Source organism: Canis lupus, chromosome 24, assembly GCF_003254725.2.
Source record: "Canis lupus dingo isolate Sandy chromosome 24, ASM325472v2, whole genome shotgun sequence".
Taxonomy (NCBI): Eukaryota; Metazoa; Chordata; class Mammalia; order Carnivora; family Canidae; genus Canis; species Canis lupus.
In genome coordinates this window covers 33805427-33830548 of record NC_064266.1, presented here as the reverse complement: position 1 = coordinate 33830548, position 25122 = coordinate 33805427, and the positions used below count along the sequence as shown (strand labels likewise).

The following is a 25122-nucleotide window of genomic DNA, read 5'->3' as shown; positions in this document are numbered from 1 at the left end:
AGAAAAGCTATTTTAGAGAGGTTCCTGATGAATACAGTGGGTATGGGAAGCCACTACTCTATTCTAAGCATGAGAAAAGTCATTCTATAATTAAAAAACCACAAATATAGTCCAGTTAGGAAAGCCAGAAGTCAAAATGAAGAACTTACTCTGCACCAGAATATTCAAACTTTGAAATAACCTCTCGGCTGTCCTAAATGTGGAAAAACTTTCTTCAGAAGGGCAGTCTTCATTACACAGAAGAGAGTGTGTGCAGAAAGGAAACCAAATGAAAATAGGAAAACCTCTTCTAAGAAGCCCACCCTAGTTGTGCATCAGAGAACTCATACAGAGGAGAAACCCTATGAATTCGGTCAATGTGGAAAATTTCTATGTACTGAACTGGCCCTCTTTGCATATCAGATAACTCACAGGGAGAGAAATCTTACATAAGTAATGAATGTGGGACATTTCTCTCCCACAAGTCCACCCTTACTATACATCAGAACTCACATAGGAGAAAAACATGGTGTGTTAAATAAATGTGGTGGAACATTCATTGTGAAGTCAGACCACAATGAACATAAGAGAATACACACAAAGGAGAATATCTTTGATTGTAATGAACAGGAGTGTGACATCAGCAAAAGCTACACCTTGTGGAACATCAGAATACTATGTGGAAGAGACCGTACGGATAAATCGAATGTGGGAGAACCTGTCCTCACTCACCATTAGACAACATAAAAGGAGAGAGACCAGAGGAATGTAATGAATATGGGAAAACCTGCCAAAAGTTCTCCTTCACTGAATACCAGTGAACTCATACTGGGGAGAAACTATATGGACATAACAAATGTGGGCAATCCTCCTGCCACAAGTCATCCTACAGAGTACAACAGAGTATTCACACTGGAAAGAAGCCCTGTAAATGGAGGGAACATGGAAAACCCTACTGTCAGCTGTGGACTCTCACTCAACATCAGAAAATACATGCAAGGGAGAAACTCTACAAATGTAATACATGCAAGAGAACATTTTGCCACAAGTCAGACTTTCTTTTACATCAGAAAACTCCTAAGGGATGAATTTCAAAGAAGCAATGACCAACAGAACAACAAATCATGTAATTTACAGAATGCTAAAACCCTATAAAAATGCACAGAGGAGCAAAATCTTATAAATGCAGTTAATATGAGACATTTTTCTGCCCTGTATCAGTCCTTATTACATCAGAGAACTCATACAGGAGAGAAATAGAGTGTGTTTAATCAGTGTGGTGAAACATTCAGTATGAGCTGTAAAAATGTTCAACAATTCAGACTTTATGCCAAGTATGTCTCCCTTTCAAAATAATGGAACAGGGGCACCTGGGTGGCTCAGTAGTTGAACACCTGCCTTCGGTTCAGATGATCCCAGAGTCCTGGAATCGAGTCCCATATGGGGAGCCTGAGTCCCTGTGGGGAGCCCGTTTCTCCCTCTGCCCATGTCTCTGCCTCTCTCTTTGTGTCTCTTGTGAATAAATAAATAAAATCTTTAAAAATAAAAATAAAATAATGAAACATGATTTAAGTGAAATTAGTCAAGTCTTCTCCACATTGTTCCTTGACAGTACATGTGATGAGGTGTGAAGATCTAATCTTATTTCGTTCCAAATCAGTACAATTGTTCCTACAATACTTAATTTACAATCTCTCAACTTACAGTGTTTTCAATGCTCAGATTAGACAGGTTGGTTTTGTCTTCCCAGACTCCATAGCCTTTTAGTAACAGACTCTGATTCCTCCATCTGCAGAGATGCCAACTAAGAGGACTAACTGTTGTACTCCATGCTCCAGGCCCCATAGTGGGAATGCCACAGGTAAGCATTTATTTGATAAAGCCAAGCTCATGAAAGCCCTTCTTGGGATCTTTGTGATGAGAGAAAGACATAGGACAGCTAATAGGTGATCCTGAAGCTTCCTGCAGCCACGTCAAGAAAAGAGCAATTGCAGTAGGAAAAAAAAAAAAAAAAAAGCAGGGATAAGCAGATTTGAGTAGTAAAGAGAATGTTGATGGTGTTTGAGTCCAGAAAGAGTTGGTCTCCCTGGTGTTGATGTTCTCTAGTACCCACTCACCCCTATTCTATCAGTGGTTTAATTATGTCAACAGACAGGGTTTTTCTTTCTTTCCTTTTACTAGTAAACATGTTCATAGAAGTGTTCTTTAGAATTTGCTTTCCAAATTCTGAGAAAAAAAGACCTCTGTAATGCCAATTAGAATTATATTAAATGTGTATATGCAGTGAGGGAGGTTTGCTGTTTAGTAGGAGATGTTCTTCTTTCAAATCCTCGTTTCCATGAGTGGGATTTTTTCCCCTATGCCTCTCTGCTACATTGTGCATTCTGCCCCAGGGAAGATGAAGCCAGTTTATCCAAGTGTCATATTGGCATGTGTATACACCTACATATGTATATACATGTATTACACATATGAATATTTATATATGTGTACATGTACATGTGTGTATGTGTGTGTGTGTTGCTCTTTTTTCTTGAAACTTTTCCTGTGAAACTTACTCATAGTTACTTCAAAGCCTCGGTTGCTACTGAGAATGGACTTTATTATCTTTCGCTTTAAAACTATATTCTTGGAGTGCTTGGGTGGCTCAGTTGGTTAAGCGTCTGACTCTTGATCTCAGCATGGGTCTTAATCTCAGGGTCATGAGTTTGGGCTCTATGCTGGGCATGGAGCCTACTTAACAAAACAAAACAAAAACTGTATTCTTTATTGGTGGAATTTTTTTTAATTGCACTTAAGTTGTCTATATTTTTTTCCTCAGTTTTAGTACTGTTTTGCTTTCTGTGTTTCAGAAATTTTCTAAATTTCCAATGGTCTGCATATTAATTGTCCAGTTATACCTTCAGCTTGTCCACTTACTTTGGGTTCCATGGCAATGCAGGATTCTGTCCATTATTGTATTGTTTTTCTTTATTGTTTATATTTAATATTATACAGATATAAAAGCTATGTGTTGGGAAGAATGTTTTTAAAATCTGATAGAACCAGTAAATCCAGAAACCCAAGAAATTCAGTGAACCCCAAGCAGTACAGAAACAAAACCACAAGGCACATCAAAATCAAATTTCAAGACACATAAAAATCAAAGCCAAATTCAATAAAGAGAAAATCAAAGCCAAAGGGGAAAAAAGGGGGTGGAGATACTACAAAGAGGATATATTTGTTTTCTAGGCTGCCATAACTAGGTGCTTTAGAACAACAGAAAATCCTGAAGGCTAGAAGTCTGGAGACAAGGGATTGGCAGTCGGTTCTCCCTTCTGAAGGGTCTCGGGAAGAATGTGTCCCAGGCCTCTCTCTTGCCTTTGGGTAGTTCTATGGCTCGTGAAAGCATAACCAGGTCTTCATATGGCATTCTCCCTATTTGACTGTGTCCGAATTTCCCTTTTGTAAAGATACTAGTCGAATTGGATGGGGATACTCTACTCCAGTATGAATTTATCTTAACTAAGCTGCAAAAACCCTTTCTTTCAAATAAATTCATATCCTGAGGTGCTGGGGGTTAGTGCTTCTACCCACAACGTACGGTAATGTATTAGTTATCTATTGCTATGTAACAAATTACCCTGAAACTTAGCAACCTAAAGACAGCAATCAACATTTACTATCTCACAGAGTTTCTATAGTTTAGAAATCTGGAAGCAACGGAGGTGGTTCTGGCTCAGGGTCTTTCATGAGTTAGCCATCAAGATGTTGATCAAGGCTGCAGTCATTTCCAGTCTTGACTGGGGCTGAAGGGTCCACTTCCACCATGGCTCCCTCGCATGGCTGTTAGCAGGAGGCCTCCGTTCTTTGTCACTTGACCTCTTCGCAGAGCTTCTTTAGTAGCCTCACCAGATGACAACTGGCAGTCCCCAGAGTGAGTAACCCCAGAGAGAGCAAGATGGAAGCCACAATTCCCCTTTAGCCTGGCTGTGGAAGTGCTATCACAATCCCCATATTGTATTGATCACACAGACCCACCTTGATATCATGTGGGAGAGGACCACACAAGGGCAGGATACCAGGAGGTAGAGATTGCTGGGACGACCTTAGAGGCTGGCTTCCATGATAACCACAGTACAAATCAAGCGGTTTCAAGAACAATGGGAGGAGACACACTGGGAGCAATACAAACAACTCTTTCAAGAAGTTGCACTAACTGGGTGTTATGCTCTATGTTGGCAAATTGAACTCCAATAAAAAGAAATTAAAAAAAAAAAGTTGCACTAAAGGTGAGAGAAATGACCTGGTAGCCTGAGGAAGGAGTGTACAGGAGAAGATAGAGCAGCTGCAGGCCAGACTACTGACCCATACCAGCAAGGAGAGAAGATAAGAAACAACATACATGAGCTACAGAAGCCTTTCTGAGCATAAAAACAAAATGACAGCTGCTATGATATGAATACATTGCCCCCCCCCCCAATGTATATGCTGAATCTTCACATCCACAGGTGATTAAGAGATATGGCCTTTGGGAAGTGATGTGGGACACAGTGGGACACATAAGGACACAGTGGGAAGGCCCCAGCTATGATTCAGGAAGAGAGCCCTTACCAGAAAAGCCTTCATCTTGGACTTCTTGGCCTCCAGAACTTGGACATAAATTTCTGTGGCTTGTAAACTACCAAGTCTGTGACATTTTGTCACAGCAGCCCGAATGGACTGTGATAACTACTTTACCTCCACCCTCCAAATTCCACACAAGGCCTCACTGGAAATGTACAAGGAAAGGAATTCTGGGAATATAGCTCAGCCAAGCCATCTTGACACACTACAAAGTCATCATACTCCCCTGTCCTCTTCGATGTAGGGACAGTGGAGGCTTCCTCCAATTATTATAGCCCTAAGTACTCCACTATCCTTGTCAGTTTCCCCCAGCCCTGCCCACACTTGTGTGTGCCACCTTAGTAGGCACCTTAGTAGGTGGCAGACTTGTAAGGAATCTCTCCATCCCGTTTTCATTCCTTTTGAGTGCACTGCTTCCCAACAGGACTGATTCCATATTTGGTGCCAGAAGTGGCCCCAGGAAACAGATTCTCAGAACAGAAATAATAGGATCCTCGAGTGATAGAGGCCAGGGTCAGCACCCTAACCCTTGGAGACACAGTGGACAGTGATCATAACATGCCTCATGCCTTAGGGTAGAGTGGGTAATCAGAGGATTTTGGCCTGCTGGTGATGGCTAATTGATCATGGAGACCCTAGAAAGGGCAGCTTTCTAAGGTATAGCTTGATCTGTAAATGAAAAATGTCTGGGTCTCTCGGACAGAAACCTAATGAGTGTAGTAGAAATTCATGGCACCGTCCTCAGTTCCCAGACCTAAGTCAAGTCCTAGGCCCAAAGTAGCTTCAAGAAGAACCTTCACATAATGGCCGTGCAACAAACCCATAGGAGCACAGAGTGAGTCTTCCTCCTCCGGGCCTTCCCAGAGGGAGCTGTGGTCATTTACCACCATGACTGTGCCCTGAAGAAGGGGTAATACTCAGACCTCCAAGGGTAATTAGATATTGGCTCCAGTATAATGCTAATTTTTTGAGTTCCCAAATACCACCATGTCAGAGCATGGACTTACATAATGGTCAGGAGATAGTTGGAGTTTGGGCCTGAGTCTACCTCATGGAGGATTTAGTTCTACCGGTTAAGCCACAGGCCCATCCTGCAGTCATTTCCTCAGAATGTATATATAGTAGAGACAGGCTTAGTAGGTGGCAGATTTCCTGTCTTTGAGGGAATTATGTTGATGTTTTTGTAGCTCATGATACTGTAATCTACTTTAGTAACTCTTATATTGTTTTAGAACCTCCCCAAATCATCTAACAAGGAGCCACTGATTTCATGCAAATATCCAACATTGTTTGTATGGTGTGCACAGATTACGGTATGCTGTGCACCTCTCCAATTTTGCATTCTATGGAAGTTGAATTGTCTTCAAAGAGATAATTTAATCTTTAATAGAGTTGAACATTCATCCAATAGCAATTATTTTGTGTTTACTCTCATGAGGACATCATTGATTGGGTTTTGACCTCATCTTGGTTATACCTGCAAAGGTTCTATTTCTAAATAAGGTCAGCTTTTCCTATAGGAGCCGCCGGGGTGAGAGGAGCATGGCCCTCTCCTCTCCCCGCGATGGCATGTGCGTGTCCGTTGATATCTGTGTACTCCAGAAAGGGGGAATCATCTGGCAAAAATGTTACTTTGCCTACTGTGTTTAAAGCTCCCATTTGACCCAATATCATGAACTTTGTTCACACCAACTTGAGCAAAAACAACAGACAGCCATATGCTGTCAGTGAATTAGCAGGTCATCAAACCAGTGCTGAGTCTTGGGGTAATGTCAGAGCCCTGGCTCGAATTCCCAGAGTTCGCGGCGGTGGGACTCACTGTTCCGGCCAGGGTGCTTTTGGAAATATGTGTCATGGAGGCTGCATGTTTGCACCAGCCAAAACCTGGCACCATTGGCACCGCAGAGTGAACACAACACAAAAGCGATATGCCGTCTGCTCTGCCCTGGCTGCCTCAGGCTTACCAGCACTGGTCATGTCTAAAGGTCATCGTATTGAGGAAGTTCCTGAACTTCCTTTGGTGGTTGAAGATAAAGTTGAAGGCTACAAAAAGACCAAGGAGGCTGTTTTGCTTCTTAAGAAACTTAAAGCCTGGAATGATATCAAAAAGGTCTATGCCTCTCAGTGAATGAAAGCTGGCAAGGGCAAAATGAGAAACCGTCATCGTATCCAGCATAGGGGACCCTGCATCATCTAAAATGAAGACAATGGTATCATCAAGGCCTTCAGAAACATCCCTGGAATTACTTTACTTAATGTAAGCAAACTGAACATTCTGAAACTTGCTCCTTGTGGGCATTTGGGACGTTTCTGCATTTAGACTGAAAGTGCTTTCTGCAAGTTAGATGATCTGTATGGCACTTGGCATAAGGCTGCCTCCCTCAAGAGTAACTACAACCTTCCCATGCATAAGATGCTTAATACAGACCTTAGGAGAATCTTGAAAAGCCCAAACATCCAAAGAGCCCTCCGAGCATCACACAAGAAGATTCATCATAGAGTCCTGAAGAAGAATCCACTGAAGAACCTAAGAATCATGTTGAAGCTAAACCCATATGCAAAGACCATGCACCAGAACACCAAGAATCACAAACTCCAGATGGATAAGGCAGCAGCGGCCTTAGAAGCCAAATCAGATGAGAGGGGGGTTCCAGGCAAGAAGCCCATGGTAGGGAAGAAAAGAAAGAAGGCTGTTGGTGTGAAAAAGCCGAAGAAAACTTTGGTAGGAAAAAAGGCTGCAGCTACCAAGAAACCAGCAGCTGACAAGAAACCTGCAGAAAAGAAACCCACCACGGAAGAGAAGAAGCCTGCTGCCTAAAAACTTATATTTGTTTATTCCATAAAAGTCAAATTATTTTGGACAGCTAATTTTATTTTTTTTTTTTTTTTTTTTTTTTTTTTTTTTGGACAGCTAATTTTAAATAAAGACCTGATCAAAGACAGTGAGAAAATAATAAATAAATAAATAAATAAATAAATAAATAAATAAATAAATAAAGTCATGTTTGCAGGTAGCAGGGTGTGAGATCATAGAAAATATTTTTTAGAAACACAGAATGGGGTGTCTCCTGCTCACGAGGGTTAAAACTTAAACCCAAGTCAACCCACAAACATAGATTATATCCTCAAATGTGTGACAGTGAAACCTCAATATAAATTTAATGATTAAAAGCAAAAAAAAAATTAGTTGTATACACTAGTGTTCAGACGACATTTTAAGTTTAAATATAAGCATTTATAACATCTCTCCCTTATCCTATCAACTCCAGTTACTTGCTTAAACGATGTAAATGTCTTATGTGGTTTTGATATTAAAATCCAGTTGGAAATAAACAGAAAGCAAATTCGTGCTGAAACTTTATGTCTAGAATGGGCTAACTTTTGCATAATGGCTAACCTTTTATTTTTTCATAAAAAATATGAGAATTATGGCTTATAATTAGTGGTGGCCCCCAGGAAACATGGCAACAGATCTAAAGAGTATAGGAGCACATGGGTGGCTCAATCGATTGGGCATCTGCCTTCAGCTCAGGTCATGATCCTGGGGCCCTGGGATTGAACCCCACATTGGGCTCCCTTCTCAGTGGGAGTCTGCCTCTCTCTCCCCCCCTGCTTTCTCTCACTGTCTCTCAAAATTTTTTAAAAAGTTAAAAAAAAATCTAAAGAGTATATGTTAATTTTTTATTGAGATCTAGGTTTCTATTGAGTCTAGTAATGACAAATTTGGAGTACTAGACTTTTCAGAACCAGCTGTGCTAGTCTGATCTTTTAAGCTTCTTTCTTTTTTCTTGCAATACAGACTTTAGAATTAGTAATTTGACCCTGATAGGAACCATGTTGGAAATCTTAATAGATTTGAAACACATGAAATAATTCCTGTTTAATTTTAACTCTAACCTAGATCAATGGAACAGAATAGAGAACCCAGAAGTGGACCCTGAACTTTATGGTCAACTAATATTCGATAAAGGAGGAAAGACTATCCATTGGAAGAAAGACAGTCTCTTCAATAAATGGTGCTGGGAAAATTGGACATCCACATGCCGAAGAATGAAACTAGACCACTCTCTTTCACCATACACAAAGATAAATTCAAAGTGGATGAAAGATCTAAATGTGAGACAAGATTCCATCAAAATCCTAGAGGAGAACACAGGCAACACCCTTTTTGAACTCGGCCACAGTAACTTCTTGCAAGATACATCCATGAAGGCAAAAGAAACAAAAGCAAAAATGAACTATTGGGACTTCACCAGGATAAGAAGCTTTTGCACAGCAAAGGATACAGTCAACAAAACTAAAAGACAACCTACAGAATGGAAGAAGATATTTGCAAATGACATATCAGATAAAGGGCTAGTTTCCAAGATCTATAAAGAACTTATTAAACTCAACACCAAAGAAACAAACAATCCAATCATAAAATGGGCAAAAGACATGAACAGAAATCTCACAGAGGAAGACATAGACATGGCCAACATGCATATGAGAAAATGCTCTGCATCACTTGCCGTCAGGAAAATACAAATCAAAACCACAATGAGATACCACCTCACACCAGTGAGAATGGGGAAAATTAACAAGGCAGGAAACAACAAATGTTGGAGAGGATGCGGAGAAAGGGGAACCCTCTTACACTGTTGGTGGGAATGTGAACTGGTGCAGCCACTCTGGAAAACTGAGTGGAGGTTCCTCAAAGAGTTAAAAATAGACCTGCCCTACGACCCAGCAATTGCACTGTTGGGGATTTACCCCAAAGATACAGATGCAATGAAATGCCGGGACACCTGCACCCCGATGTTTCTAGCAGCAATGTCCACAATAGCCAAACTGTGGAAGGAGCCTCGGTGTCCATCGAAAGATGAATGGATAAAGAAGATGTGGTCTATGTATACAATGGGATATTACTCAGCCATTAGAAACGACAAATACCCACCATTTGCTTCAACGTGGATGGAACCGGAGGGTATTATGCTGAGTGAAGTAAGTCAATCGGAGAAGGACAAACAGTGTATGTTCTCATTCATTTGGGGAATATAAATAATAGTGAAAGGGAATAGAAGGGAAGAGAGAAGAAATGTGTGGGAAATATCAGAAAGGGAGACAGAACATAAAGACTCCTAACTCTGGGAAACGAAATAGGGGTGGTGGAAGGGAAGGAGGGCAGGGGGTGGGGGTGAATGGGTGACGGGCACTGAGGGGGGCACTTGACGGGACGAGCAGAGCACTGGGTGTTATTCTGTATGTTGGTAAATTGAACACCAATAAAAAATAAATTTATTTAAAAAAATAAAAAAATAAAAACTTACCAGAAGTTGGGATTTGAAAAAAAAAAAAAAAGTAACTCTAACCTAGAATTTTAAGAACCAAAATCAAGAGTAAGGAGTCTGGTACACAACTTTTTTCTCTTTATCCCAAATAACCATTTCTATTTCTGTAGTTGTATTTATAATGTTTCTACTGTTTTCATTTTAAAACTTAATTCAGGTGCATATAATATATATGTAACATATATATAACATATTTTCAGCTTATATATAACTTAACCTATAAAACTATAAGGGGTCTTATTTGCAATGGTCCTTTTGGTAAGCCATATATATATATATGTCATTTTCTTAGAGATTAATACATAAGGAATAAGACATGGAGGGGCCACATCTGGGGATCACAACAATTTAGCTCTGTGGCAGCTACTGTAATATCTGGTAAAGCAGAGAGAGATAAGAATGACCCCCACAGAAGAAATTGAATGTTGTTTTCCCATCACTTTCTGTGGATAGGGGCCAGACTTTAAACAAACTTGTTAGACCCCGCCTATCCTACTTGGCTGAACAGGGCGAAGTTGCCACCAATGGTGGTGGGAAGATTCAAAGAAGTAGAGATTTCAGACCCAAGGCCTGAATGGATTCAACATTACACACCAGTGTTAGCATATAGTAGGAGACTTAGCATTTATTCATTAAAGCATACAGGAAATCCACATATTTCAAATAATCCTACAATAGATTCTCTGTGTCCTGAATCTAACTATAATTGGTGCAATTTGTCCATCTCCTTGTGGTTCTCTAGATACATCTAAGGATGGTGCTAACTATTCAGGGAAGCTGGGTGTTCTAGAGTTCTGTCCATTCAGACTAATGGCAAAAGCCATCACCCCCCACAACCAGTAACCTTTAGACCTCTCGTGTCTACCCTCTTAACCCTATCTTTTAGCTTCTCTGATCGTGATCAGCATTTTGTTTTTCCACTGTCCATGGCAAAATTTCTTCTTTTCTGATAGTTCAATTCCAAAGAGAAGGCTTTTGCTTTCCTTATTTATGCTTGGATTAGGGTTGCATCATCTCCCTACAAAAGTTTACATCTTTAGAGAGCTGCCTCCATTGAAAATATGCTTTTTATTCATCCAGTGAAAACAGATGAACAGACAAAATGAGTGTTCTTTTCCCTCCACCTCTTAGCCTACTTCTCATGCTAGGAACAGCCTTATCCAATTTCAAGTTTCGGTTGAATACGTTTAGTCATTTTTTGCTCAAAGAATCAAGTCAATACAATATATAAAATACATTTCTAATCACATCTCCCGGTTTCTTCACTACATACATATTTCTAGTTCTCAAATGTTTCACACACAATTGGGCGTTGACTAAAAATCTTTGATCCCTTTTGCTAGAATTAGGAATTGAACCCAAAGGTAAGTGCTTTTTAAATGCCTTTCTGCATTTTTAGGGTTTATTTTTATCATGAGTTTTCTGATGTCGAATAAGTTTTGAGTTTAAGCTAAAAGCTTTTCTACACTGATTACATACAAAAGGTTTCTCTCCAGTATGGATTTTCTTGTGTTTATTAAGATTGGAGTTATTGTTAAATACCTTCTGACATTCATCACATTTATAAAGTTTCTCTTTTGTATGAATGTTTTTATGTCGATTAAGGTCTGAGCAATAGCGAAAGGTCTTTTGGCATTCATTACATGTAAAGGGCCTCTCTTCAGAATGAATTTTCTGATGTTTAGTAACATTTGAGTAATATTTAAAGGTTTTTTCACAAACATTACACTGGTATGGCCTCTCTCCAGTATGAGTTCTTCGATGTTGAGTTAGATCTGAGAAACGAACAAAGGTCTTTTTACAATTGCTGCATATGTAATGTTTCTCTCCAGTATGGATGTGTTGATGACGTTGAAGATCTATGAGCTGGGTAAAGGTCTTTTTACATTCATCACATGAAAAGGGCTTCTCTCCAGTATGAATTTTCTGATGTTTTTTAAGATTTGAACTGCTTTTGTAGGATTTATCACAATCATTACATTTGTAGGGTCTCTCTCCAGTGTGAACTCTTTGATGTAAGATAAATTTTGAGTATGGTCTGAAGTCCTTTTTACAATAATTACATGTGTAATATTTCTTTCTAACATGAATCTTTTGGTGTTGCACTTTTTCTGAGAAACTGTCAAAGGCCCTTCCACAAGACTTACAGGCAAAGAGTTTCTTTCGAGTGTGAGATTTTTGATGGAGAATCAGGTTTGGTCTCTTGCCAACATGAAACCTCTGATGTGTGTTAAAGGAAGAGAGAAACCTGAAGGTCTTCTGACACACACCACATTTGTATGGCTTCAGTCCGCTGTGCACAGTCTGGTGTTGAATAAACTTTGAAGTGCTGTTAAAGGTTTTACCACACTGGTTACACTCCAAATGTTTATCTAGAATATAAATTCTTTGGAAGACTGTAAATGATGAGCAATGCCTGAAGGCCTTTGTGTTTTGACCCTGTATGGGGGCTTTCTCTATCTTGTGAATTCCCTGATGTCTGGTAAGATGGGTGATATGGTTGAAAGCCATGCTGCAGTCCTCACATTCATAATGCTGTACAAAACTACACAATCTTTGATACCTAGCACGGTGAGAGCTTTGTCTGATGATAGTCTCAGATTCATTAAGGGCATGATAATTCACCAATGCTGGCTGACATGCTGTTAGGAAAATAGGAGGAAAATTAAATTAAATCCAGACATTACAATAAACATCAAGATCATTAGTAAGGGGGTTACAGGGTAAGAGAACATCTCAGTGATCGGGGACTTCAGAGAGGTAGGACCAGAAGTGAGGGTGGAGGAATAAAAGACACTTGTTCTCTAAGTATAAGAACTTAAGTGATCACAGGTGGCATATGAAAAATTTCTGTAAACTTGAAATACTTATATGTGACTGTAAAAACAATTAGTTAAAATTTAATTACCCAAACAGAAAAGCTTAAAGAATCTAAAAAGAGGGATGCCTGGGTGGTTCAGTGGTTGGGCATCTGCCTTGGGCTCAGGGCATGATCCTGGGGTCCCAGGATCAAGTTCCGCATCGGGCTCCTTGCATGGAGCCTGCTTCTCCCTCCACCTGTGTCTCTGCCATTCTCTCTCTCTCATAAATAAAATCTTTAAAAAAATCTAAAAAGAATCACATGAAATTCTACACAGGGATCAAAGGTTTATTTTCATTAAGATCCCTTAAAATAGCTCTGTATAGATATAGCAATTTGTAAAAGTGATTATACTTTACATATTTTCCTTTAAACAACAAAATTGGAGGTCTTTCTATGAGTAAACATTAATCTGGTATATCAATTTTACTGATCTATATATCATATTATATACATATGATATTAATGGCACTAATTGATAATGTCATATGACAATATGACATGTCACATAATATATAACAAAATATCAGTAAAATTGATATGGGATATATATTGATATGTGTATATATATATACACATCTTGTTAATTTTTTGAAATATATTCTAGGCATAGATTCTTCAAAATGAGAGGGAGTCCCAATTTTTTATATATACACATACCACATTCAAGTTTTATACTGCAAGAGCACATCATTATTTTCTGGTATTTGGATAACTGCCACTCTGTCAAACTTAACTTTTTTGTCAAACTGTGAGGTTTTAAGTTCTAACTTTTTTTAAATAAAGAAATCTAAATGAAAATTGGTTAACTGCTAGGAAAAAATTAATTTTGAGCATTTCTATAGAACATAAGAAGTATTATATTGGTTAATAAATTCAAAATGTTTTACCATTGATAAGATGAAGAACTAGAATGGTTTTTTTTTTTTTATCTTCCTCATTCTAGATCTTGAAATGCTTTTGAAGTGATTGAAAATGTATGGAAACAGAGGAATAGTTTAAAATAGATGAATAATATTTTCCAAGATAAATGTCATTAAAAGACCGAATCAAATGGTAATTAAAAAGAGCAAAGTAGAAATAATTGGCTTGAAGATATGTTTAAATAAACAGTAGTTCACATTTATAGCAAAATTATACAGTCAAAACTAAAGTTACACAACCAAAGACAAAGCAGTAACATGGGATCCTGATTGGAGAACTCAGAGGAAAAAGGGGTGAAGAAATGAAATGTAGATCTCAAAAATTGAAACAGGAGGTTTAAAAGAGAAGTAGCACTACCCATTAATAAAAGTCCTCAAGAGGAGGAAAAAAGAAAAAAAAAAGTTTAAGAGGATTTACCAAACTTCAGATGGCTTAGTACACAGACGGCTAGAATCTCTGGGAGAAAGGAGAAGGAAATACCAGGTGGAAAAATATTATAAAGGAATAATGACCAAAAACTTTCCAAACACAATGAAAACTATAAACCCACAGATCCAAGAAGCCCCACATATCCAAACACAAGAAACATGGAGAGAATTGCACCAAGGTACATGATAATCAGACTGCTCAAAATCAGCAAAAGACAAAACTATTTTTTGAGAAAGGATAAATAGGGCATTCTGCACATTGAACAAAGAATGACATCACATTTTCCACTAAGAACACTTCAAGCAAATAAATAATATATATACCATATATAGAACAAAAATTTTAATATCCTAAAAGGAAACAACCAAAAGCCAAAAACAAACCCTATCAACCAGAATTCTTATGCCCATTCAAAAAAATGAGGACCAAGAAAAAAACTTCAGAAATACAAAAGCCAAAAATTCATTTCCAGCAGAACTACAAGTTAATTTAAAAGATTTAAATTTTTAAAATTTTAAAGGAAAAGGCTACCAGGTAGAAATTTAGATCTACACAAAGGGAATGAAGAACATCAGAAATTGTAACTACATGGTAAATATGTAAGGTTTTTAAAATTATTACTCAAGTCTCTCTAAAAGAGTATTGGCTGATTAAACAGAAACAACAGTGTACTGCGGGGCTATAACAGACATAAAAGTAAAATGTGTCACAACAGCATAAAGGCTAGGTGGAGATAAATGGACATAGAATCGTATATTAAAGATGGATACTATAAACTCAAACCTTAATGCAACTACTAACTTGAAATCATAGATACTAAGCCAAGCAAGGAGGTTTTTCTCAAAAATTTCTCAATTTAAGAAAGAGGACAAAGAGAAATAAAGAACAGATGTGACAAATAAGATATGTTCAGATGTAACCATATCAATCACATTAAATGTAAATGGCAGTCGGGGTGCATGGGTGGCTCAGTGGGTTAAGCACCCGACTCGATTTCAGCTCAGGTCATGATCTCAGGGTCAAGAGATGGAGCACCTGTGTTGGGCTCTGGGCTCAGCAGGGAGTCTCCTTGAGATATTCTTTCTCCTTCTCCTTCTCCCCCCACATGCTCCCTATCTCTCTCCCTAAAATAAATAAATAAATCTTTAAAACAACAACAACATGTAAATGGCAATAAGCCAGGTTTCTCAATCTGGGCATTACTGACAATTTATACCAGATAATTCTTGTTGTAAGGCTTCCTTGAGCATATAGGATATTTAATAGCATTTCTGGCCTCTATGCCCTAAATGCCAGAAGCATACACCCATCCTAGTTGTGACCACCAAAAATGTACCAGACATTGCCAAAAATCCTGAAGGGACAAAAATCCTCCCCTCCCCCTCATTGAGAACTATGGTATAAACATCCTAATTAAAATGGTAGAGATTATCAAGATTAGATAAGCAAAACCAAATTATATATTCTCTAAAGAAACTCATTTTAAATATTTAAAGATGCAAATAAGTTAAAAGGAAAAGAATGGAAAATATGTGCACCATGCTACTAGTCAAAAGAAAGCTTGAGTGGCTGGCTATACTAATAGAAGATAAAACAGATTGCAGGGCAGCCCTTGTGGCTCAGTGGGTTTAGCGCTGCCTCCAGCCTAGGACGTGATCCTGGAGACCTGGGATTGAGTCCCACATCAGGCTCCCTGCATGGAGCCTGCTTCTCCCTCTGCTTGTGTCTCTGCCTCTCTCTGTGTGTCTCTATGAGTAAATAAATAAAATGTTTTAAAAAAATAAAAAGTAAAACAGATTGCAGAGCAATAAAAATTTCCAGAAATAAAAATATTTCATGATAAAGTAGTCAGTGAAGAGTAAAGTAACCTTAAATATTTATGTATGTACCTACAGAGATTCAAAATACATGATGCAAAAGGAATATCAAGAAGTAGACAAACTCACAATTATTGTTGGAGATTTCACACCCTTCTCTCAATAACGGATTAAAGAAGTAGGCAAAATTCCAGCAAATCAAGGATTGAACAACACTATCAACCAACTATACCTAATTGCTGTTTATGGAACTTTCCACTCAGCAACAGAAAACATATTCTCATCTCAAGTACATAAGGAAACATTTCCCAAATTGGACCACATTCTAGCCATTAAAAACAAGTTTCAACAAACTTAAAAGGATTCAAGTTATGCAAAGTATGTTCTTTCTCTACAATAGGATTAAATTAGAACTTAGCAAAATCCGCCAGTACTTTCAAACTAAATAATATATTTCAAACTATTCAAACAAATGAAAAGAGAAATGAACATGTATTTGAACTGAAGGAAAATGAAGACAATATATAAGAAATTGTGAGATGCCACTAACACAGTATTTGGGCAAAATTCATAGCAATAAGTGCCTGTATCAGAAGAAAGTCTCAAATCAAGACTTCAGCTTCTACCTTAAGAAAATTTTAAAAAGAACAAATTAAACCAAAGCAGAAGAAATGAAATAATAAGAATCAAAGAAGAGGGACGCCTGGGTGGCTCAGTGGTTGACCATCTGCCTTCGGCTCAGGGTGTGATCCCAGAATCCCAGCATCGAGTCCAGCATTGAGTCCCGCATCGGGCTTCCTGTGCCTAGGTCTCTGCCTCTCTGCATCTCTCATGAATAAATAAAATCTTTAAAAAAAAATAAAGAAATCAACGAAATAGAAAAATCAGAATCCAATACAGACAAAAACAAACAAACAAACAAAAACAAAAAAACCAGTAAGACAAAAAGAAGGTACACCTGGCTGCCTCAGTCAGAGGAGTGTGCCACTCTTGATCTTGGGGTCATGAGTTCGAGCTCCACATTGAGTGTAGAGATTACTTAGATATTTTTTAAAAGAAAATTGAAAAACCTAACTAGACTGATCAAGAAAAAAAGAAAAAAACCACATTACCAATGAGGAAAAGAATGAAAGAAGTGACCTAAACTGCAGATTCTACAGCCATTAGAAGGGTAGTAAGGGAGTATAGGGAATAAAGGAATATATAGACAACTGATTTTTTGACAAAAGAGCAAAGGCAATGCAGGTTTCTCACCCTAGGCAAAAATGAATCACTAAAACAACAAGAAAGGCATCCTCCAAACAGAAATGAAAATGCTGCAGGATTTTGAATAGATGGTAAAAGTAGTAGGGGCACCTGGTGGCTCAGTGGTTGAGCGTCTGCTTTTGGCTCAGGTTGTGATCCCAAGGTCCTGAGATTGAGTTCTGCATCAGGATCCCTGAAGGGAGCCTGCTTCTCCCTCTGCCTATGTCTCTGCCTCTCTCTGCACGTCTCTCATGAATAGATAAATAAAATCTTTTTTAAAAAGATGGTAAAAGTAGAAGAAAGTGAACCCTACTTAAATATACTGTAAGAAAGTAGACTTCATTTCAGTGTTTCCCTGAGTATATGCATAAAAATTTTGGAGCCAAAGACAAGGAAATCCAATTATAGCACAAGACCTGGGTATTCAATGAAAACTTTTATATAACCATAATGATGTAAATGCTGTTTATGGCTTTCATCTTTCAAGAATATGGTTATTAATATAGAATGCAAATGTTATCAGGGATGATAGTGTAAAAAATAAGCTTGATGAATGGCAATGTTCGGGGCGGGGAGAGATAAATAGAAAGGAAAGGAAGTGATGTCCTTATTTATAAAGTGGCAAGAGAAGAAATGCTATCTTTTGAGGGAAAAGTTGTTTTGTTATTTGAGGGGTGGACATAAAGCTGCTAAAAAAAATAAAATAAAATGATGTTGAAGAGGGAGAGGAGTTGAAAGAATTGCAGAAATTCAACAGAAAGTATCTCAAAGTAGAGAGTCCAGGAGAGAAGGCTCACAAAGAATTGTTAGAGCACCTGATTTATTTAATGTAACAGAGGATTTTTTTAAGCTTTTCCAGAGATTTGGGAGGTGGATTGAGGACCTGTACATAAGAACTGAAAAAAAGCTGGAGGAGTTATGAACCCCAGGAAACATTATAAGTCGTTCAAGACAACTTGCCTCAACTGTGAAAGATACTAGTCCTATAAGCCAGTCACAGTTTTATAAATACTGAATACCAACATCACAAGAAACAATTACATAGCATGTTGTGGGGATAGGAGAGAGGCATATGTATAATGGGTGGAGTCAATCAAGATCTAAACTAGATAAAAATCTATTTTTACTGTTTTTTTCTTTAAGTTCATGATAGAGAGGGGCAGAGACATAGGCAGAGGGAGAAGCAGGCTTCCTGCAGGGAACTCAATCCCAGGGACCTGGGATCATGACCTGAGCCAAAGGCAGATGCTCAACCACTGAGCCACCCGGGTGCCCCAGTAGATTATTTTTTAAAAAGGAGATCACTCTTAGCTTTTTAAAATATTTTTAAAAAGTAATCTCTATACCCAACATGGAGCTCAAACTCATTACCCCAAGATCAAGAGTCTCCTGCTTCACCAACTGAGCCAGCCAGGTGCCCCTCTCAGCTGTTTCCTCTCCCTCTCCCAAATGAATAAAATCTTTTAAAAAAAAATAATAAGGAAGAAGAATCAGCCTAAGACTATTGATTCTTTGAGTTATGCATGAAAGTTTCTTTGATCATATAATTTAAATAAAATCCATGCTTAAAAGGGTAAAAAAAAAAAGCCATTTACAATAGCATCAGAAAGGTTAAATACTCAGGGATAAATCTGGTAAAATATGGTCAGAAAGAGTTGTAGAGACTTAGCCATTGTTAGGGAAAAAGATTCCCGAGTTAAATATGATGAATGCATACTATAAAACACTATATTGCACTACAGAAAACAGACATGCGTGTATATATATACACATATATATAACTTATAAAGACCTCAAAGATAAATGGAAAGATGAGATTTTTTTCACAGCATGCCATTTAAATTGAAATGCACTTGTACACGAAACTGTGTATCTTATAACTGATAGGTGCATACTTAGCCTGGGAAATATAGCAGACTGGCTGTGGGTAAGGAGAAGAACGAGATCATGGGCTACAGAGGAAGGAAATACAAAATAATGGGAGATCTCGAATATAGCAACAGTGATCTTTGGCTATAAACTGAACAATGAAAAAATAAATAAAAATAAAAATAAACTGAACAATGTAATTGACTGAGTTCTCCACCTGACTGCCCTCCCACCACCACATTGCCAGCCATAAATGGTCTAAATCATTTTACTCAATAGGGGTGTGTGTGTGGTGTGTAGAAGTGATAAAAACAAACCAAGAAAGCAAACATTTGTTTTCTAAAACAACACAGTGGAGACAGTAGGAAATAATACTGTAGTAAGTCTAAATGGGACTACAACTTGATAGAAAAATATGCAGAATTTGGGCAGCCCGGGTGGCTCAGTGGTTTAGCGCCGCCTTCGGCCCAGGGTGTGATCCTGGAGCTCCAGGATCGAGTGCTACCATCGGGCTCCCGCATGGAGCCTACTTCTCCCTCTGCCTGTGTCTCTGCCTGTGTGTGTGTGTGTGTGTGTGTCTAAAGAATGAATAAATAAAATCTTAAAAAAGAAAAATCTGCAGAAGTGCACAAAGAATGAAAAGATAAAGAAGAAAGACAAATACATCAGTGATCAAGGAGAGGGTTCAGAGAGGACCGCTCTGGATAGATGAACTAGTTTGGGGGTGGGAGAGGAGTTTGGGCTAGGTCATCACGTTTTTTTAAATAAGAAGGCCCACTGTTATTTGGAATTCTTGGGAAAACAAGCTTATAAAAGCTTTGAATTTGTTCCTGGGTTCTATGCTCTCTTCCCAAAATGCCAACAACAGTTTATATACATTTTGGGATTTTAGTCTACTCTTTAGATCTAATAATGTCCCAAGCCAAATCCTCATCATCTGTCTTTCAGAAGTCTGTTAGTGAGCTTCTGTATCATACCTTGAAACCCAAACATGTTTCATGCTTTAAAGCCTAAGCATGGGGCAGCCCCCTGTGGCTCAGCGGTTTAGCGCCACCTTCAGCTTGGGGTGTGATCCTGGAGACCCCGGATCGAGTCCCACAGTGGGTTCCCTGCATGGAGCCTACTTCTCTTTCTCTTTCTCTCTCTCTCTCTCTCTCTCTCTCTGCCATGAATAAATAAAATCTTTAAATAAATAAAATCTTTAAATAAATAAAATCTTTAAATAAATAAAAAATCTTTAAATAAAGTCTTTAAATAAATAAATAAATAAATAAATAAATAAATAAATAAATAAATAAACAAATAAATAAATCCTAAGCATGCTTCTCTGAAATCCCTAAATGACCTTGCATTCTGGCAGTTTCTACTTTCTGTACTGAAAGGGGTGTCCTCACTCTCCATCAGATGGTGAATTTGATTGTTTTTCTGGTTATGATACATCTGATTACTTATTATCTTAATCTAGAGAGAGAGAAAAAAATCCTTCTCCTGAACTCTTTCTTGGGGAAAAAAGAAAAGGCTTTTCATGACACTTTCTTGAGCTAAGCCATTCATTCATTCCAATCACTGATGAGTTACTTGACCAGTTCAGCTATTCATACTTCTGTCTCTTCATGTGGTAACTTAAACACACCATTTAGGGTCCTAAGACTGGAGGCATAACAAAAGGAGCACAGGGAGAATGATGAACGTGGAAGATGGGAGCCCGTGGGAGAACTCCTCTCCTGTCACCACCTCAGGGGTCCAGATTACTCTGACAAATTAGGGTTTTAGCTGTGCTGGCTTCCACCTGCTTGGTGATGATTAGTTACCTGGGCATGGAGCACTCATCACCTCTTTCTCCATCATCCAGATGTCCTTCCCTTTCTTCAAAGTGGATATCACTTCTGCCTTATAAGTCCAGTGTCCTAAGATTAATAAATGACCTTGATTATGCTGTGTCTATTACAGATTTTAGACCCACACTTTTGGTGATAATCTTATTACCACATTAAAAATCTCTTAGCAACCTCCAAAGTACTATTTTTATTCTTTTTTTTAAAAGGACCATCTACATTTTTAGCAATTCCCCCGGCTGTCTCTTAGGCACACAATAGTCTAAGAAGAATGGCTTTTAAAGAAAGTGTGATGGTTTGGAAAATGGAGAATATGAAGCTTGAGTTGTCACACGATGAAAGTGTCCTTTCCTAGCATCACATGGCTCCAGTCCTTTGCTGAGGAATGTCAAGTTGAAATTCAGTCAAGCATTCTCAGGGATCAAGCATTCTCAGAGGTTTTGCAGATATTTATACAGAAGGAAAACTTCTACCACAGGCAGTTTTAAACTACCAAAGAAAGATCTCCTTACCCAAAGACACGAGATAATCACAGTTATCCAGCATCACATCCTTATACAATTGTCTTTCTTCAGGGTTCAGACAAGCCCACTGGTCCGGAGAAAAGATCACAGCCACATCTCTTAATTTCACTGACTCCTGAAATAACAATTTATACTTTATTTGTATGCATGCTTCCATGTGGCTCTGGTAGGTATCTTTCAAGTTGGGCATTGAGGGAGACAGACAGTATATGAGGATATGTAAGAATGTGTCCAAAAGCTATAATGGAAAGTGGAAACTGGAAGAAGTCTGCTTTATCCTTGTAGAGTTTGGGGAGGCAAAATTACTTATCCTCATGAAAAAGAACACTTCAAGAAATACATTTTGTGTGTGTATGCTTGGCATAGAAGTCAGCATGGTGAGGCTTCCACCCATGGGAATATGACTGAAACCTCCAAGTCAGAATCCCGCCCAGATGAACAGTGGGGATACTCCTCCTCCTGGCTGTTGGGCTAGAACATTGGTCTTTGCCTGCCTTCAGACTTAAACTGAGTCTTGAGTCTCAAGCCTGCCAGATTTCAGACTGGAACTTACACCATTGTCTTTCTTGGTTTTTGAGCTTTCTTACTTGGGCTAGAACTACACCATTGGTGGTCCTGTGTCTCCAGATTGCTAACCACAGATCTGGGGACTTCTCAGCCTTCATAATCACAGGAGTCTTTATAATAAGTCCTATAGATCTCCTCTTGGAGGACCCCAATTAATACAATCAGTTCTTCAATGCATGCAGGGTGAGTTGAGAAAAATTGTGATTATATGAACTGAGGCATCAAGGAATACCTGCAAAAATGAGGTAAAGTTAAGTTATACTTTAAAGGAGAGGACACTTTTGGCTCTAGCCATGATAGAGTAGTTGCTGTGAGTTGTCCTCTCACCATCAGAGAACTAAAGGGCTAGATAAATATACAAGCCACTGTTTTTACACACTGAAAAGCAACCTATCCAAGGCTGTGACCCTTGACAGAAGAAAAGCATGTTATCCTGGCATTCTCCTTGATGGCATTTCTAGAGCCACAGTGCAGAGACATAGAACACAAAGCAATGGTTTTGCTGGGTGGAGGGAGAGGATATCAGAGTTTGGAGCTTCCTTCCAACACAGCTAGGGTTGGGAGGGCAGGGTGCTAGAGAAGGAGCCCTAAGTACCTGTATGGGAATTTCCCTTGGATCCTTGGCTTACATTGGAAGTGTGCCTGTACAGGGCCAGATTTAGAAGAATAGCTCTTAGGATACTGAGTGAGACAGAAGCTTCAGAGGTCTCTAAGAAATCCTACTTTCTTTGGTAAAAATGTAGGATTCCAGACTATTCCAGTGCCCAGAGAGAACAGGGAGACTGAGCATTTAGTTGAGGTCACACACCTAAAGTTCCATACCCAGCAAAGATATCCCTCAAAAATAAAGGCAGGTACAAATTTATCAATTGGATTTGAAAAGTTGAATGGCCAGTAGCCACAAGACAAATAGAAACTTCTCTTCCAGAAGAAATCAGTATGATAATTTTTTATATCTGTTACAGCTTCCTAACAGTTCACCCCCAAAAAGTTACATTGAAGTCCCAATCCCCAATACCTCCGAATGTGACCTTACTTGAAAATAGGGTTTTTACAGACATAATCAAGTTAAAAATGAGACTAGGGTGGGCCTTAATCCAATACGAGAGAGGAAATTTGGACTCAGAAGCAGACATGCATGCACAGAGGGAACTTTGGGCCAAGAGACAGATATGGGAGGAGACAAAGGGAGATCTCAATGTAAAGATAAAGACAGAGGCTGCAGGGATGTGTCTACAAGCTGAAGAATGCCCAAGATTTCCAGAATACCACCAGAAGCTAGGATTGAAGCTTGGAACAGATTCTCCCTTATAGCCCCAGGCAGCAAAATGTTTTTAGGCCCTGTAAATTCATATTTTAGGAAGGAAATCAGAAGTAAACAATTCACCTGTGATATCACCTTTAGAAACGAAAGGGCCATTTTTCTCCGTCTCCTCCTCCTCCTCTTCTCAGAAGAAAGCAGACTCCTGAGAAGTCACACCTTCAAAGTAAGAGCAGAAGTATGTGAAACCAGGCACCCCAACCTCCATCCTCACCCCAAATCACTACCACCTCGACTACGCAGAGGAAACCAGGAATACACACCAGCCTCCCAACCTTGACCTTCAGGTTCCTCTCTTCTCCTGGGCCCTACAGGGAGCCCACACGTGATGGATGCTGCAGCAGCTGGGATTTGGTGTGTATGTGGCCTCTCCCCATGTTCCAAAGTGTGTGGCTCTGCTTCCCAGATCTACCCTGAACAAAACTCCCTCTGCATCCCAGTGGAATAGAGCATGAACTCACCTTCCCAGAGAGGTTAGCCCCAGGATGGGCAGCAAGCATCTGAGCCTACTTACATAGAGCCCAGATCATTGTGCCCAGAATCTTCTCGTTTCCCAATCAAGGCCAGTAACTGCTGGCAGAGCTCTCAGCAATTTTGGTCCTAAGAATAGCTGGAACAAGGAGTAGGGAATGCAGGAGTGTCTGTCAAGATTTAGGCTGAAAACTCCCAAGTGCTCTTTATTCATGCCTCCTGTGTACCCCAATCATGATGTCATACGACAGACACCACAGAAGGGCTTGTGATGCACTTCCCACTTGAATCTTTGAGTTGAGATCTCACCTGATGCCACTCACCCACATGAAGCAGCTGCAGGGAGGAGGAGAAGCAGTTAGGTGCCTTCAGTGGGGTAATGGTATAAAAATAGCCTAGAATGTCCAGGTGGACCTGATATAATCAAAAGGGCCCTTGTGAGAAGGAGGCAGGGGCATCAGGTGATGAAGAGGGGTCAAGAGCTAAGGAAGAGTAAGGAAACAGGTCATCCCTAGAGCCTCCAGAAGGAACACAGTCTTCCCAGTACCTTGATTTTAGCCCTGTAAGACCCATCTCGGACTTCTATCCTTCAGAACCGCAAGGTAATCGATTTATGTTGTGTTAAATCATGCTCTGTGTTTGTGTAACTTAGTTACAACAGCAATGAAAACTGATGCAGGGGCCAGAGGCAAGAGGGCTGGGGTTGGGATGAGTTAGGCACAGAGTGCGCATGTCTGGACCAGAGGCCAGGAAAGAGCACGCCAGGTGCAGATACTTGCTCTCGCCCAAAGCCCAGGGTGACCACATGCTGCAGCAGGACAGATGCCCAGGCAGGGAGAGATGCCCCAGGCACCAATCAGCTGGGCCCAGCGGATGGCACCAGACACCAGTCCTACTCCCCTGCTCCTTTGCTTCTCATTTAGCCTTCATACAGGGGAACATTTGCCTCGAGGCAAAACAGAGGAACAGGGGAAAGAGCATATGTGAAATCAGAGAACTTAATTTCTCAATCGACTGATGGTTTCAGAAGACCCTGTTTTAAACATGAAGATGTGAAATTAGAGAGGTATGAATATGGGTGTTTACCATCATTTGTGGCCGAGCTAGTTGCATTATTCAGAAAGTAAAGGCGCTGACATTTTTCACACACATGATGGCTGTTTTAGCAGGCTGCTGGGGGATCCTGTGAACCTGGCAGGTGCTAAGCACTTCTAAGCTCATGATCTCATTTACTGACACAGTCATCCTCTGCGGACATTATTCTGTTATTTTGGAGATGAAGAAAGGGAGGATTCTGAGAAAGAGGCAATTTGCCCCAGGCCTCCTAGTGGTGAGGGGCCCCACTG

At 39.4% G+C, this 25122-nt stretch overlaps 1 protein-coding gene and 1 pseudogene across 1 annotated transcript; one reads left to right on the top strand and one right to left on the bottom strand.

The window, feature by feature from the left end:
* Positions 1-6112: 6112 nt before the first annotated feature.
* LOC112673403 (60S ribosomal protein L4-like) lies at positions 6113-7531 on the top strand (annotated as a pseudogene).
* A 2982-nt stretch (positions 7532-10513) lies between these two features.
* LOC112673402 (putative zinc finger protein 840) lies at positions 10514-23946 on the bottom strand. Its single transcript, XM_025469046.1, has 5 exons — positions 23767-23946; positions 23372-23464; positions 21406-21532; positions 20870-20965; positions 10514-12556 (listed from the first exon to the last, which is right to left on the bottom strand). Exons 2-5 carry the CDS (start codon positions 23402-23404, stop codon positions 11310-11312), a joined length of 1503 nt encoding a protein of 500 aa, XP_025324831.1. The 5' UTR covers positions 23405-23464; positions 23767-23946; the 3' UTR covers positions 10514-11309.
* Positions 23947-25122: the final 1176 nt, after the last annotated feature.

What these genes read in the sequence shown, in the direction of transcription:
- LOC112673402 (XM_025469046.1), bottom strand. Translation starts at nt 23,404, where the DNA reads ATGGCCCTTTCGTTTCTAAAGGTGATATCACAG. An exon ending in TGATTATCTCGTGTCTTTGG is followed by an intron (nt 20,966 to 21,405) that starts GTAAGGAGATCT and finishes TATTAATCTTAG; the next exon opens with GACACTGGACTTATAAGGCA. An exon ending in GATGAGTGCTCCATGCCCAG is followed by an intron (nt 12,557 to 20,869) that starts GTAACTAATCAT and finishes TTTTCCTAACAG; the next exon opens with CATGTCAGCCAGCATTGGTG.